Source organism: Notothenia rossii (assembly GCF_949606895.1).
Source record: "Notothenia rossii genome assembly, chromosome: 1".
Taxonomy (NCBI): Eukaryota; Metazoa; Chordata; class Actinopteri; order Perciformes; family Nototheniidae; genus Notothenia; species Notothenia rossii.
Window position 1 is genome coordinate 4,453,429 of NC_136912.1, and position 15,336 is coordinate 4,468,764.

Here is a 15,336-nt window from a genome sequence, read left to right on the forward strand (position 1 = left end):
GTTGTTGAATTGATTTACCTGCATGTATGGGTGTAGGTATTCCTTTTGTTATGATAATAGGCTAAGCCAGGTAGTGTTGTGTGACTCAAGTGTTCAATGTAAATAGGATTCAGATGCTTGTTGCATCGGGACACCTGGAAGGGGGTGGTGCACACATTCCTTTTAGTATGATAATAGGCTAAGCCAGACAGAATCTCTGGATTGATCTGTGACTTTGATGTGTACCAAGGCAGTGTCAATGGGATACGAGTCTGAACTTGGATTGTCTGGTGATGTTGTGATGAAGCTTGCCTCCACGCATCCAGTAGGTCAAAACTACAAGATCTAAGCAGACAACTACTTCACCTGTGTCCCATTGGTAGTAGCCGCTGTAGACACTGCAGTAAAGGGTACACAAACACCCAATGCACCAAGTGTGACGTCCGTCTGTGCTTTTCTGACGACAGAAACTGTTTTCTGGACTACCATATTCCTAATTTAATAAATGACTGTTCATAAAAAATCTGACTGATGTGTGATTATTATTCATGCTATATACTGTTATAGGGCTAAGTAAGCAACCAATCCTGCAAATCAACCCTTAGTTGTTCAATATATTTATTCAGACAATGTGAGTAGAAAAAACGTAAACAATGTGAAAACTCTTTCATTTCTGCTCCAGAGGCTACAACAACATCTGAAAGGTCAACAAAATAAATTCTAATGTTTTGCTATTGTTGGGCTTTACAGGGTTAAAATAGGTAAAATATAATCTTGCTACAAGGGATGCTACTAGAAAGAAGAATAAACTAGAATTATGAAGGAAACTTCTTCCATGACATAAAGATTAACACTTTCTCTCAAAGGTTTTAGATATCTGATAAAGGATGGAATCAAGTGAACCACCCACTCTGTGTTTTATTAAACTATTGTTCATTAAAATATCTTCCACCGTGGACTTAAATGTGTTCATGTTATGTCCTCCAGATGCTCCAAGCTTGCAATGTTTCACATTGTGTTTTGTAATGGTGCCAATGATGACAAACTTGGGTCATAGGTTCCTCAACAAGACATCTATCAATATGTGTGTACCTCCACCATTAAAATGTCATATTCTGCACCTTTCTTATTCTATCTACATACATCTTATAAGAGTATAATAAATATGTATAATATTGGTTAAAATAAGAACTTCAACATAGTTAACATTGCAGGAAAGTTGATTATCAAGTCCCAAAACAAACCATGCAATATATTAAATGTTAAGTACTTTGCCAGGCTCAATATTTATCAGATACCCCCAAAGCTTTTTGCTTACATGTATTTAAAAGAAGACCTTAATCTAAAGTATTATTTAATGTATAAATAAAGTCTAATGAGTTTGTCTGTTTTGCACATCCTCCTATTAATATCTTTGTACATCCGGCACTAAACTGTTTTATTCTAGATATCATTTACAGTATCTTCTTGATATTTTCCATTCTATATTTCTATCATTTACCTTCTATTATCCTCCTATTTTGTACTCTTAATATTTAAATGTTTCCATAAAATATAACACATTCAAAAGTGCTTTACAAAAATGAAAGACATTCAGAAAAAGGCCTTTTAAACAGTCACAATCTACCTGCATTGCATTACTCTAAACGTGTAATAACGTGCTTTAACCAGTAGGAGGTGGTTTGGGTTAAAAAGCTGTCAAGTTTACAGTGTTACAAAAATAAAATATACTGCTGTTTCTGGTTTAGTTTACGACGGATATATTTAGATATTGTTTTGATATTTGTAACACAAAAGCAATGGAAAAAACCCACAGCAACACAGAAAAGATGGTCTTAACATGACCCAGCGGTCTAGTCGTTAATAAAGAATAGTTTTCGGTCTATTCTGAGGCCCGATCTCTGTAGATAAATAAAGAACTACGACAGATGTGTAATATTTAATGCAGCCGAACCATTTATTACAATGCATTGATGTGATGACTTTCAAAGAGTAAAGCAAGCAGTGCTGAATAAAGTATGATTTGATCTTTTACGAAACGTTTTTTTTTCATATGGAATGCAGTTGGAGGTCAACCAATCACAGAGCTTGAGGACTAATCACGGGGTTTGTGAAGCAAAGCACATGGTGTAGTCCCAAACGATAGCTGAGGATTCTGGGTAGTGTAGTGTCTTCTGCCATCCTAAACTCCGAACAAATATTTGTTTCTCTGAATCGAAGGGGAAAGACACAAAAGCATTGCACACAATTTAAACCAATCAATGTTGTGTAATTAACAAGGATAATCTGGTGTTTTTGAGTCGATGAGTAGTGCAGACATCACTGTAAAATCTATCGACAGTAAGGACAATAGTTACTTCCGGGTGTAAAATCCTCCTTTATCCAATGGGAATGGACGCTCACATTGCCTTAAAATGCCGCGGACATGGACCAATGCGATGCTTCCCTGAGCGTCAAATACCGCCGCAGATGGGAATACATTGCAATCAGTTGAAAGCTCTTTGCGTCCCTTTATGAAGCTGAAGGAGCCGAGGAGCGTCACAACTGCACGCCACGGGACCCTGACCAAACGTCGCTCCTGGATGTTTAGGGAGTGAGAGTGTGTTGGGGCAGGAGCTCCAACAAGCCATTTAGGACAGAGAGTGAATACACATACTTTACAGAGATGCTGTATGAGGTTCCAATGTGAGTTTGGAGCATTGCACAATATAAATCTATTTTAGTAGACCTCAACAATGGAATTATGATCAGTAAATCATGTTTGAAACCTCAACATGATTCACTTCAAGCTGCCAGCAGCTCATTCTCTAAACCTACAAGGTTATCTGTCTGTCCAGCTGCAGGTGGAGAGGGGTGGGGTTATCTGTCTGTCCAGCTAAAGGGGGAGAGGGGTGGGGTTATCTGTCTGTCCAGCTGCAGGTGGAGAGGGGGGGTGGGGTTATCCATGATGGACAACAGCCTGTTCAGTGTCCTCCTCTCCACCACAGCTTCAAAGGGGTCCAGCTTGATGCCGATGACAGACCCAGCTTTCCTGATCAGTTTATTGATCCTGCTGGTGTCACCGGCTCTGATGCTGCCCCCCCAGCAGACCGCAGCAAAGCATAGTGCACTGGTCACAACAGAAGATCTCCAGCATCTTGCTGCACACGCTGAAGGATCTCAGCTTCCTCAGAAAATAGAGTCTACTCATCCCCTTCTTGTGCACAGCGTCAGTGTTGGTCCTCCAGCTCAGCCCATTGTCTAAGTGCACTCCCAGGTATTTCTAGTCTTCCACAACAGCCACATCCTCTCCCAGAATGCACAGGGGTAGAGGAGACGTCCTCACCCTCCTGAAATCAATGACCATCTCTCTGGTCTTGGCCACATTCAGAATACTCACAACATTAGGCTGAGGTTCATCTTCTGCTCTTCTTGAAGTGGTTGTGCTTCTTGTTGCTTCCGGCTAAAATAAACATAATTAAAGACATTTTGAGTGTTTAAAATGTGCTGTAATACACAACACATTATTTTTCCTAAACTTGCAGAAAGAAAAACTAAAGTGAGACATTTAATCACATATTTATATATCAATCTTATACACCTTGAATTCTTGTTGGCCAATGATACACATACCCTTTGAAGATGAGCTGGGAAATTGAATACTGTTGGAACAACACCATCTTTAAGCCGGACAGTCTGCCCCGTCCTGTCAAAGTCCTCACTCCTGAAGTGCTCACTGCCACAGGAAACAAACCGTCCCTTCTTAGGGCAACTTCCCACTGCCTCCTCCTCTCTCCGGTTTTGGGAAACCTAAAAAACATAACAAAGGTAGCCAGATATATAAATTATTGTCAACATTGTCCTCCCTTCTTTCCTTTAACATTAGGGTAAGAACAAAAAAACACACCGAAATTATCATATTTTTGGGGTAATTGTATGTATGTATGTATGTATGTATGTATGTATGTATGTATGTATGTATGTATGTATGTATATATGTATGTATGTATATATGTATGTATGTAATGTATACTTTAAGAATTAGACAACCACACTAAGAGTTATAAAAAAGGTGTCCAAAAGAAACATTAAATAATTGTGTAAAGAAATGGTAGCAACATATTCTAAAGAGGCTGGGTCAACATCAATATTGCAATACTATTATCTCACATAGCCCCACTGATCCTGTGTAGCAGGACTTGTAATGTACATACATCCACTAAATAATTAACGATTATCCTAATTATAGTCATAATATTGTCATATCTTACAAGTGAAAGGTGATTCCACGGGTTCTTGTTTGCAGACTGCGGCGATTAGAGCATCCGTAGGCTGCACAAATGTCAGGCATAGTCAGGTACTTCTGTAAACACAAAGCCAGCAATTTCCTGTATCATAATATATCTAAAATGTAAGATATTTTTAACAAGCCAAACCACTTGGAAGAAATCATGTGTAACTTAAGTTATGTTGAAAAGAAAGAGCAGTTCTGCCTCTCCCACTGGTGTAAAGTTGCTGGGTCAACTTTGTAATACTAGGTCTCACTCACAGCCTCTTGTTATTAGCCAGCTATTAACTACAACCACGGCACATACACAAAGAAAATCTGCAATTTCAACATGTCCAAGCATCCTGTATCATAGCCATGCTAATAATGTTTATAATAAACCAAACCGTTTGTAAATCAGTCAAGATTTCAGCGATTTAAGAGTATTTTTGTGCAGATCACTCACCTTACAACAGCTACCATAGCGCGTACCAGAGTAGCTGTTGACTGTAGCAAGATGGCGGCCGGTGAGCTACGCTGGAAAATCTCCCATGAGCCATCTAGTGTTTATATATATCTATGATGTAGTGCAGTGGTTCCCAACCTTTTTTTTACCAAGGCACCCCTGAAAATATTTCTCGACCCCAAGGCACTCCAACTTTTTGTAGATTTAAAAACCACTTCAGAGCTTAAACTAAAAACCATAAATACACCATAAATTGGTTTTCAAATGTGTATTTAATTGAATAGAACATTTTATATAACAAATAATGTATTCAAAATGTCAACACCATTTCTATGATGAATTCAATATTATAAACAGGCCTACTAAGTAGGCTCTTTTGTTTTGGCTGAAAATAGTAGGCCTACCTGTGTAAAAAAACCAATACATATCAATACAGTTATTATTTTACATCCAGATAATACTGATTGACAAAATCATAAATCATACATTCATAAGAAAGGCACACAAATTAACATCCAAACATAAACATTTCTCAGACCGTTACACGGTGCTAGTGCGACACTTGTGCCTGCTTTTGTGAGCAGAGTCTCTTGATGCGTGGGGGATAGTGGACAGCGCAACGCGGAGGTCCTGCTCCACTGACAGCCGGGTCCGGGTCTTGTTTTTGACATATGCGAGTGAGGAAAACGCCAGCTCGCACAAGTAGGAGGTTGGAAACTGTAAAAGCACCTTGATGGCACTCTCTGAGAGGGATGGATACTCGTGTCCCACAAGCAGCCAACAATATATCCAGACGTAGTTCCCCGTGCTTCAGTTTCAGGTAGCGGTCCATAGATAGCTCTGCGAGTTCATCCTGAGCTCTGCTGTTTAAACTTGTGGCTGATATTAATGTTATTTCAGACTTCTTTTGCACTGCTGTTCCATCATGTTCTGTCATCCCTGCCTGTGTTGTTGTTGAGGGCTGGGGTGCTTCTTTATTTATTGTCACTACGTAACGATCCATCTTGAAATTATTTGGCGCGAGGATAAAAAGCTGCTCTGCACACCATAAACAATGACGGCTGACGTAAATACTGAGAATTTAAGCTGTTTAATATTTCTAAATCTGAGCAATATATGTTTTATTAGCTTATAAACTCCATTGTACATGTAATAAAATAAAGTGTATATGAAGTGAAGTTTATTAAGTGAGACAAAAATGTGGAACATAAAAATACGTTTTTTTGCGGCACAATTGGACAGTGCATGCGGCACCCCAGTGTGCCGCGGCACACCGGTTGGGAACCACTGATGTAGTGTAATGGACACTGACACAAAGAGGCAATACAGACGATGCAGGCCAAGAGCAACACCCGCCAGGCAGCAGTGTAGCGGTGAAGCACAGACGTTGAGGCAAAAACAGCCGTCTTTCTGTATTAGGCTTCCAGCGCAGGTGACGTTACGATAATAATACAACATTCATATTATTCAGGAAGGATGAGACAAGGAAAAAGCGCACCTACCGATCAGACTAGGTTAAGACACACAGCAGGAGATCTTTGTTCAGCAGCGGCAGCAGACATGGGCTGCAGGATCCCTGCAAGGGTCTACAACCAGCAATAAACATTTAGTATGCTACTTGTCATGCTAAGCATACAACAAACGGCAGCCACCGCAAACTCACCGGTGCCGGTGGAGAAAGCACGTAAACGGAACCCGGATGTGGCCTTCGTGCCAAAGAGCAAGAGGGAGCAAGAGCAACACTGACCCCTCTTTAGAAAGGTTGCCCCGTGTTGATAGGGCTGAACAGTTTATCCTGCTGCTTTGAGATAACGACGAAAAAGTACATTTAAATGTGAAAAAACAATCAGTGTTAAATATTAAACTGTACATTGTTTCTGGATCCTGGTTCCGTTTCTGATGTTTCACTGTCCTCTACTGGGGGGATCTTAAGTGTGACACATTCAGGCTTCATCACTCAGAGAGCTCCCTCCACTGTCTGCTTTAAAGGGTCAGTTCACCCAAACTACTAAAGTACTGATGTCCTCTCTTACCTCCTAAACATGCAAATCATTCATAATAAAGTTTGCTGCATGCTGTCAGGTTGTTTTTCAAAAGTGTTTTAATAAATGTAAACATTGGACATATGTTTACAGTTAATTCAACTGATCTATCTAAACATCCAAAGTCATTGAAAATGTGTTTTTCGTATCATTAAACACTGTGTGTCCAAAACCTACCAGTCCACTTGATTATGTGTGGGATGTGTGTGTTCCTGTTGGGTTCACACTAACAGGGATGTGAGTTTCTCACGTCTCAGAGTTCTGCATTTCTCTGAAACAGAAGCAAACCTGACCGCAGAGAGAACAGAGAAGAAACGGACCGAGAGAAAATAAATGGCATTTTCCATTCTCTCTCATAATTAATTTGGTTCTCTTCATCCTGTTCAGTTAAACTGCCTCGTGGGTTCACAGGTTAATGCATTCCTGTTCCTTCACTACACCTGCAGACTGTGTGACGTCCTCAGTGCTCAGAGAGATTAACTGTTTCACCCTTATCATTGTAAATCCTTTCTAATGCTTTTTTCAGGAGTCAGTAAAGGTAGCTAAACGGGTCTTTAACCAGAGTTTATTGAGTTTAAAGTGGACCTATCATGCTATATTTGAATAATATAGTGTAGGACCATACCTATATAAGGCATATTTATACTTTTTATTTTTCAAAATACCAAACAGATCATGCATTTTAGCCATTCCTCATTTCGCTCAATTTAACACTGTCTTTGCATCATGGGCTGATTCTGTGAGAACAGCACCATCTGGTGGCCTGAAATATGTACTACAGCATCTCCAGCGCTTTCCAACGGCAATGTCCGTAGCTGTCTCCTCCTGATTGGTGGAGTTGGCCCAATAGCCGTAGCGTCACTTCTGTGACGTCATAGAAGTGTTCAAATCTGGATCAGTCTGTATCAGATCCGTTGCAGCCCCTTTTTAAGAGATTTGGGTATGGAGGAAAATAGAGAGGGTTGTGTTTTCTGACACTTGGTGAGTTCCCTGGAACACCGGGGACACATGTTCATGTAGAAAAGACGTACAAAAGTGCATTTTGTATGATAGGTCACCTTTAAGAAAAGTGTATTGTTTGTTAAACAACCAAACTTTGTTGTGTAGTGGGTGTTACTGGTGTTAGGGTCATCATGCATATTAATCGTCTAAAGAGGAAGTAAATCTCTTAACAGCCTGATATCCGTCTTCTGCTCATTGCTACAGAGGAAAGGCATCTTTGAACACATGGTTCCTCCTTCACTGTGAGTAGAAACAGTTTATTTATGTAATGATTCTGTATACCTCCTGTGAACATTATTTAATCTGACATGTTTTATAGTCTCACAGAGATGAGAGGAGCAGCTATGAGTCTAACTGCAGCAGCGAGTGGATTAGTTGTCTTCCTGCTCTCTGTGTCAGGTACTGTACATCTACACTTACATTCATCACATGAACAGAGGGGATTCTGGGAAAATGTGGGACTTGTAAAACCAGGTCTCATGTGGGAATAAGTGGGATGGATTTGTGTAAAAGGCAAACCTAGCAGAAACATTTTAAATGTATTTGTGTAGAATTGTAGAAACTCAAAGACGTTACTAGTTTTTCTGATGGATATTCTGAAGATCTTGTCGTGCGTTGCCACTTTCCTTTGCTCCAATCATCTGCATCAAATATCAGATTGCTTATCACTTTTAAAAGCGTTAAAATGAGAATATAGTGTCTGCATAACTGTTCCATCCTCTCTCTCTGTGAAAACATGTTGCTTTGTTTTTTTTCTTAAGACGACTTCAAGAATCTCCAGCTCTGTTTTTATTAAGTTGAAGTGATTTAGAGAGATATTCTTATTCTAAGTCAAAACATATTGACTCAACTCTTATGGATCATACCTCTGCAGCAACCTGACCGCAGAGCGAACAGAGAGGAAACTGTTCAGAGAATCTCACACTATTCTAATTAATGTGATCACTAATCATTTACTGTTCATTTATATGAAGGCTTTTTCCAATCTTCCTTTGCCCTGACTGTAAAACTGACCATACACTTTTTATGTAGACTTCTGTACAGAGTATCATTGGTTTTAAAGAAGGAATACAGATGTGTTTTTCTTCTACATTTTTTTCATTCTTTATTGAAAGTGCTGATCAGGCAATTTCTCAACAATTTATAGATTAACTTTGATTCTAGTTTCTGATGTGCTCTGTGTTTCAGTGGTTCAGGGTCAGGATGGCTGGAGAGTGATTTACTCTTCTACTAAGATCTGTGCAGTGAAAGGATCAACAGTGGAGATAAGCTGCAGATACACATACCCATCTACATGGAGAGGCAGAGTTAACAGAGTAGAGAAAACATTCTGGTTTACTAAATGGAAAGATGGTGAACCTGTAGATCTGACCACAGACTCAGAGTATGCAGGTCGTGTAGAGGATCGCTGTCAAAACAACACCTGCACTCTGAGAATCAGAAACCTGAGAGAGAGCGACTCAGCTGAGTACAAGTTCAGGTTCAAAACAAACCTAGCTACACACTGGGGTGTTCCTGGAACCACTCTGTCTGTTAGAGGTAACATTCACACTGGGTTTGTAACAATAACTGAGTTATAACAATCTCTTAATTTCAACTTCAACAAATAGTGTGAATGTTTTGATTTATATTTATGTATGAACATAATGACAGTTTTGTTAATTCTAGCTTTATTCAGATCTCCAGGTGCATGTGAGCAAATCAGGATCGTCTACTCGCCTTCAGTGTGTCAGCAGTTGTCTACCTGGTCATACTTCTTACATCTGGTTTAAGAACAGACAGGAAGTGAAGGAAGACACATTTCCTTATGCATACTTCATATATGAGTCAGCAGACAGTTATTCCTGTGCTTTAAAGGGATATGAGGACTTCCCCTCTCCTTCAGTGTGTGAGTTCACTCAAAGTCTTCCACTAACATAATAACATTAACATGCAGTATAACATATATCATCATTGCACTCATGTATCTATTTAACCACCAGAGGTCGCCAGCAGACATGGCAGTGTCCAAAGACACTGAACCAGGGCTCTAGGTTTTCTGCTTTGTGCCTCTGGACATTTGCAAGTTGCCATTATATCTACCCTTTAATGTTAATAACTTTAAACACTTCTCCTCCAGACTCTCCAAAGCTCCCCTCTGTGTCAGTGAGTCCCTCTGAGATACAGGAGGGCAGTTCAGTGACTCTGACCTGTAGCAGTGATGCTAACCCAGCAGCTAACTACACCTGGTACAAGGAGGATGAAGACTCTCCAAAAGCTTCAGGACAGATCTTCACCATCACTGACTTCAGAGCTGAACACAGTGGGAGTTATTCCTGTGGAGCCCAGAACAAGTTAGGACGTAGTCACTCCACCTTTCATCTGAGTGTTGGAACAGGTAAGTTCTCTACATTCACCAGACCTGATTCACTTTGTAATATGAAGCAACCCAAGCATATTCAAAATGTCAGTGTTCAGGGAGGAACCTCCATGGTGTCAGACGTGGATCACACTGACTATGTGATTTATCAATCTATAGTTAGAAGTATCACACATGTGTTCATGTTTCTAGGGAGTTCAACAATGATAGTGAATATCATCGGGACGACTCTGGGGGTCTTGATGCTGATTCCTGTGCTTCTCCTGAGTCTGTGGATGAGGTACAACAATATAAATTCATCAGTTTAAACATCCTTCTTTCGTGTTTTAGTTTACTGTTATGAAATACATTCTGTATTTGTTGTTGTCCTTAATCCAGGAAGAAGAAAGCTCTGTGCTCCACCACTGAAGCACCTGAACCTGAAGAGATAGAGGTGAGAGAGAGCGGACCTATTGACAACATCTCCCCTTCCTCAAAGCTATACTGTGGCTCATAAATGCAATGAGAAGAGAACTTGTGATTAAAGACAACTTCCTGAGTTGAAACCAGAAATGAATTTAGCCAATAAATAATTAGTATCAACTTTAAAATATGAAAAATGTTTGATAAAATCTTAAAGTATAGCAGGTTTCATGAACGAGGGTCTAATGTTGTCTTCTCTCTCTTCATCAGTTGGACTCTGATCCTGAGTATGAGAACGTCTCTCACACTGCAGCAAAGACAGAAGACACAGAGGAGCAGGGAGACATGGTGTGAAGTCCACTCAGGTTAGAGCCTCCTGCATCAGATCAAACAGGCCCACTCCACATTTAGAGTCATAGTTCCAGCTGTAACTTTACACAAAGTCTCTGTGATGTTCTTCAGACGCTCACCTGATGGAAACAAAGAAGAAGGACGTTGAAATGTCCCTGTGGAGAGCGAGGCTGTGCAGGATGTGTGCAAAGTGGATATATTCACCTTCAACTCTTAAAGCTTCTATAGTCAGTTTTCAGCAGCAGCAGCTTGTAGGTTTAGAGAATGAGCTGCTGGCAGCTTGAAGTGAATCATGTCGAGGTGTCAAACATGATTTATCGTTAAGACCAGCCGACGGTCAGGTGCTCTATATTACTGCTTCAACTATGTGTACATGCTTATTTGTTATATGCAGAGTTGTTGATATTACAAAAGTCTCGTCAAATTGTTTTTTTAAATTCCACAAAATAAATAACTTTTAAAAATCCTCATCAGTGTCTTGGTTAATAACTGTCCTGGCTGACAGAGACAATTAAGTCTATTTAAAACAGAGAGAGCCTAAACACATCACATTTCACTCCATGTACAGTTTAGATTTTCACAAAATGAGACATAAGCTCACTAGAAGAAGACCTTGTTTGATGTTACTGTGTAAGATTCAAATCAGAATGAATCAACAGCCAGCTCTTCAACAAGTGAAGGACCATCGGACGAGTGTTTGGAAAAGATCTCCTTCACAAATCTCTAGATTTCAGATTTTCTGTTTCACTTTTCATTAATTAGCGGTATATAATGTTTAATTATTAGCTAACAATACAAAAAAAATTCTAATAAATGTTGCTTTTGTTTATCTCCCATAGTGTCACTATGTGGTGATGTGTCACTACAGGAAGGAAAGGAGCCACAGTGTTCATAAAGATCTGGGATGTTTCTGATATGAAGATCCATAGACAGAGTTTTCAACTGAGAATCATATTTAAAGAGCCTGTGACACGAACCCAACAACTGTTGTGCAATGAAATAGTGGGCTACTAGTAATCTCGAACCGTCAGTTTAAAAAGAAAAAGTGATACCGTTCCGATAAATATCAATAATTTCGAACATCGCGGGAAAATTCCTTCGACTCATTTTGAGGTTTTGGGGGAAGCCGGATGTGACGTCAATGCGGGAACGCTTCATTGTGCGGCGAGAGAGCCAAACACGGACAAAGTGTGTTGTCATGCGTAGAAATGGTGAATTACTGAGTTTAGGCACGTTAATAACGTTTTAATGAAGTTGACTACAGTATATTCATATTTGTCAGTGCTTTCATGTCAATTCGGCGAACATAAACATAAATGATCGTGGTGAAGATGATGATTAAATTAGGATTAAAAATCGGTAGTGAGAGCTGCTGAATTTCCTCCCGTCGGATGTGATATAAAAACAAATCGATTATTTTTGTAAACTCAAGTGGATGAAACTACATTTATTAGTGCTTTCATGTCAATTCGGCGAACATATGATACATTAAATGATCGTGAGGATGATGATTTAAAAATATTTTGTTTGAGCCGGTCTGCATTTCCTGATGAGAAAACAAACCTTAGCTTTTTGTAGTTAGTGGTGTAGTGGGCGTTGGACGCGGGGGTACGCCGTACCCCCACTTATTTGAAGCATGATTTCTTTTTTTAAAGTCTAATACATCTAAAATCATTGCCAGTGTTATCAGTTGCAAGTGTGTGTTTGTTGTAATAATGACGAAAACATAATAGGCAGATTTCACAGTAATTATAATAAAAACGTAGCTCAAGCATTTATGCAACTTGATTTGAAGCGTGTGTGTGTGAGGGGCAGAACTGTGTGTGTAGGGTGACCAGGTGTCCCGCACTGTGCGGGACTGCACATACAGCATTTTTATTATTTGTCCCGCGTCCCACACATTGAGACTATGTCCCGCATTTGAGTGATAGTCGCGCAGAAAGGCCGGATCGGTTCGCTGACATCCGGCACCGCCCTTTATTATTATATTGTCTAAACGGCATCATGTAAGTTGCGCTGACAGGCGACACAGAGGTCCCCAAGCCCCCCCCCCCGTTGACAGTTCACGAGCGCGTCCATAGTGTCTCCCGTCCACCCACCACCCCGTCCACCCAGTTAAACATCCCCACTACACCACTGGTTGTAGTAGTACACCAACATGGATTAAACGTGTTTTTTTTTACCACAATGTTGGGGAAATTAATGGATAAAATGCACGGATTATTATTATTATTATTATTATTATTATTATTCCCACTCCGATCGGGACACTAGGTCCACCGTTTCCCCGCAGCGAGGCTCCCCCCGTTGACAGTTTACGTGGGCTGGGCTGGGTGCAGTGGCGGACTGGCCATCGGGACGAATCCCGATGGGCCGGTACCCAAGTGGGCCGGTCGGATAAGTCACTAGCACATCCCCCACTCCCCCCGTTGACAATTTACTAGTTGTACCGGAGTGGGCCGGTCGATTTTTAGTCCCAGTCCACCACTGGCTACATGACCGTATGATCGCCCATATTGACGCACCTAATTCCTAAACTTCTAACAGATACAAAATAAACCGATCCTTCAGCCTCATATGAGCTCTCAGACACGTTCAAAATTAAACTGTCATCGCTGTCTGAGCTTGCTGCTGTGTGCCCCATCGTGCGTTTACATGCAGATGTTGGGATCCTGAACGGTGCAGCTGGAGCGCTGTGCCCGCATTGACTTCACCCATAATTTGGCGGGACTTGAAGAATCCCCGAGAAGATCCAGGAAATGGTCAACATTGAAGGGCAGATTAATGGTTATCAAAGTACAAATATCCAAAATCAGTTCAGCAACGGTTTTCAAGGGAACAATATTTACTCAAATTGATGGGTTTCGATGATGGGGGGAAATCGTGTCACAGGCTCTTTAAATGATTTGCCTTTGGAAAAATGCTGATAGCCATATTTTACAAACCACCCTCCCTTTCTCTTCCATCACCCCAACGCTTTATCCGTCCATCCTTCCACCCCATAACCATTCATCCTTTCATCCCTTGACCTTTCATTCGTTAATGTTTCCATTTCCTTCACTCCTCTAATCATACACCATACAGTTTTTCATTCTGTCTCCCTTCATCTATTTATAATGATATGTACTTTCTGGTCGCTTCTTTATTCTGACCAGACAGAAAAACGCTTGAAACGAATTTCCCATACACTAAGAGACCCAGCACTCTCCTGGCTGGCTCTCCCTTTAATGTCGGAGATGTTTAAATCCATGTTTGGTCCATAATATGAACACCAACCTCCTCAACAACATTTCTATCTTTACCGTCTTTACAGATTCAAAAGCCGCCGGAGCTGTATTAGATTAACATGCTTATTAAGATGGAAACTTTCCACGGGAATTAACAGGAATTTATGGGTAGGCCTATAAACTGGGAATCTTCTAAATTGAAGGTTGGCTCTTCATAGGGAACTTAAATATAGTTGGGAAAAGTATATTTTAGCATAATCTTGTGTAAAACAAACAGATGCCATTCAAGTACACTTGAATATCCATGCCATAGCACACTGCTCACTGCATGGCTATGGAGACCACACCAAGGTTCGCAACAGGCTCACAGATGTGAGAGTGGAACAACTGGTTGGCATTCGGGCAAACCTAAGGCTCTTTGAGCCGGACACAGAGCCTCCTCAACATTTTGAATGGGACTTTGTGGGGATGTTTGGATGGGGGGTGCATTGTTGTTCATTTTTTAATGAGTGGGGTTGGCGGGGGATGAGTAATATTTAACTCAACATTCCTGTTTTCGTTCTTCAATGAAACAAATAATTGTTCAATAGAAAAATTAAAACTTGTTCTGTTCTACTTTTAAAAAAAAAATGTTATCTGTTGAAATGTCATGTTTTTTGTTTAATTTCGCATCGAATATTTCCAAAATTCCCTAGCTTAATTTTCCATGGAAACTTTCCGGAAATGTTACCTTTACCGTGTTTACCTTCTGTGATGCGCGAGCTGATGACATCGCGTCATCATCATCATCACTACTTCACGTCAAGACGAGTTAACTTTTTTTTTCTCAACTTCGTGTGGAAAAATGCGGGGATTATGCGCCCTTTTAAAAATCTGCGCCATTTTGGTGATTATGCTGTAAATTATGCGATCGCATAATCGCGTTTTTCTGGAGGGTCTATTTATCAAATGTTAAGAAGCCCTAAGACGCTGTTTCTTGCAAGATGTTGCGTTTTGCCCCCGGTACTGGCTTTCCTTCTTCTCCTGGCTTGACATACCCTGGTAAAAAGCCATGTGCCTAGTGCTCTACTTCCTCCAACACCTGTCTCCAATATATTCAATCACACCAGGTGCTCTAATCACTCAGTGCCCAAAACTGCCTTCAAAATAAAAGCATAGAAACCACTTTAATAACAAAAAATACGTTTACTATATAAACATCATAAACAGCAAGAAAATAAATGTTTAAATATTAAATAATATAAAGCGACATATAGCTCCAA

The 15,336-nt window shown here is 40.3% G+C and overlaps 1 protein-coding gene and 1 long non-coding RNA gene across 3 annotated transcripts; one reads left to right on the forward strand and one right to left on the reverse strand.

The window, feature by feature from the left end:
- Positions 1 to 2,048: 2,048 nt before the first annotated feature.
- LOC307025386 lies at positions 2,049 to 6,354 on the reverse strand. Its single transcript, XR_013804143.1, has 4 exons — positions 6,194 to 6,354; positions 4,230 to 4,321; positions 3,592 to 3,768; positions 2,049 to 3,421 (listed from the first exon to the last, which is right to left on the reverse strand). It is a non-coding gene; the product is annotated as an uncharacterized lncRNA (long non-coding RNA).
- A 3,445-nt stretch (positions 6,355 to 9,799) lies between these two features.
- On the forward strand, positions 9,800 to 11,547 carry LOC307022228 (hemicentin-1-like). 2 transcript variants are annotated; one of them, XM_079654911.1, is made up of 5 exons: positions 9,800 to 10,112; positions 10,287 to 10,374; positions 10,473 to 10,527; positions 10,767 to 10,861; positions 10,959 to 11,547. In XM_079654911.1, the coding sequence occupies exons 1-4, from the start codon at positions 9,824 to 9,826 to the stop codon at positions 10,848 to 10,850; spliced, it is 516 nt and encodes a 171-aa protein (XP_079511037.1). In that variant the 5' UTR covers positions 9,800 to 9,823; the 3' UTR covers positions 10,851 to 10,861; positions 10,959 to 11,547. The 2 variants fall into 2 exon arrangements, with proteins under 2 accessions (XP_079511037.1, XP_079511036.1); XM_079654910.1 differs by having other exon boundaries at positions 10,767 to 11,547.
- Positions 11,548 to 15,336: the final 3,789 nt, after the last annotated feature.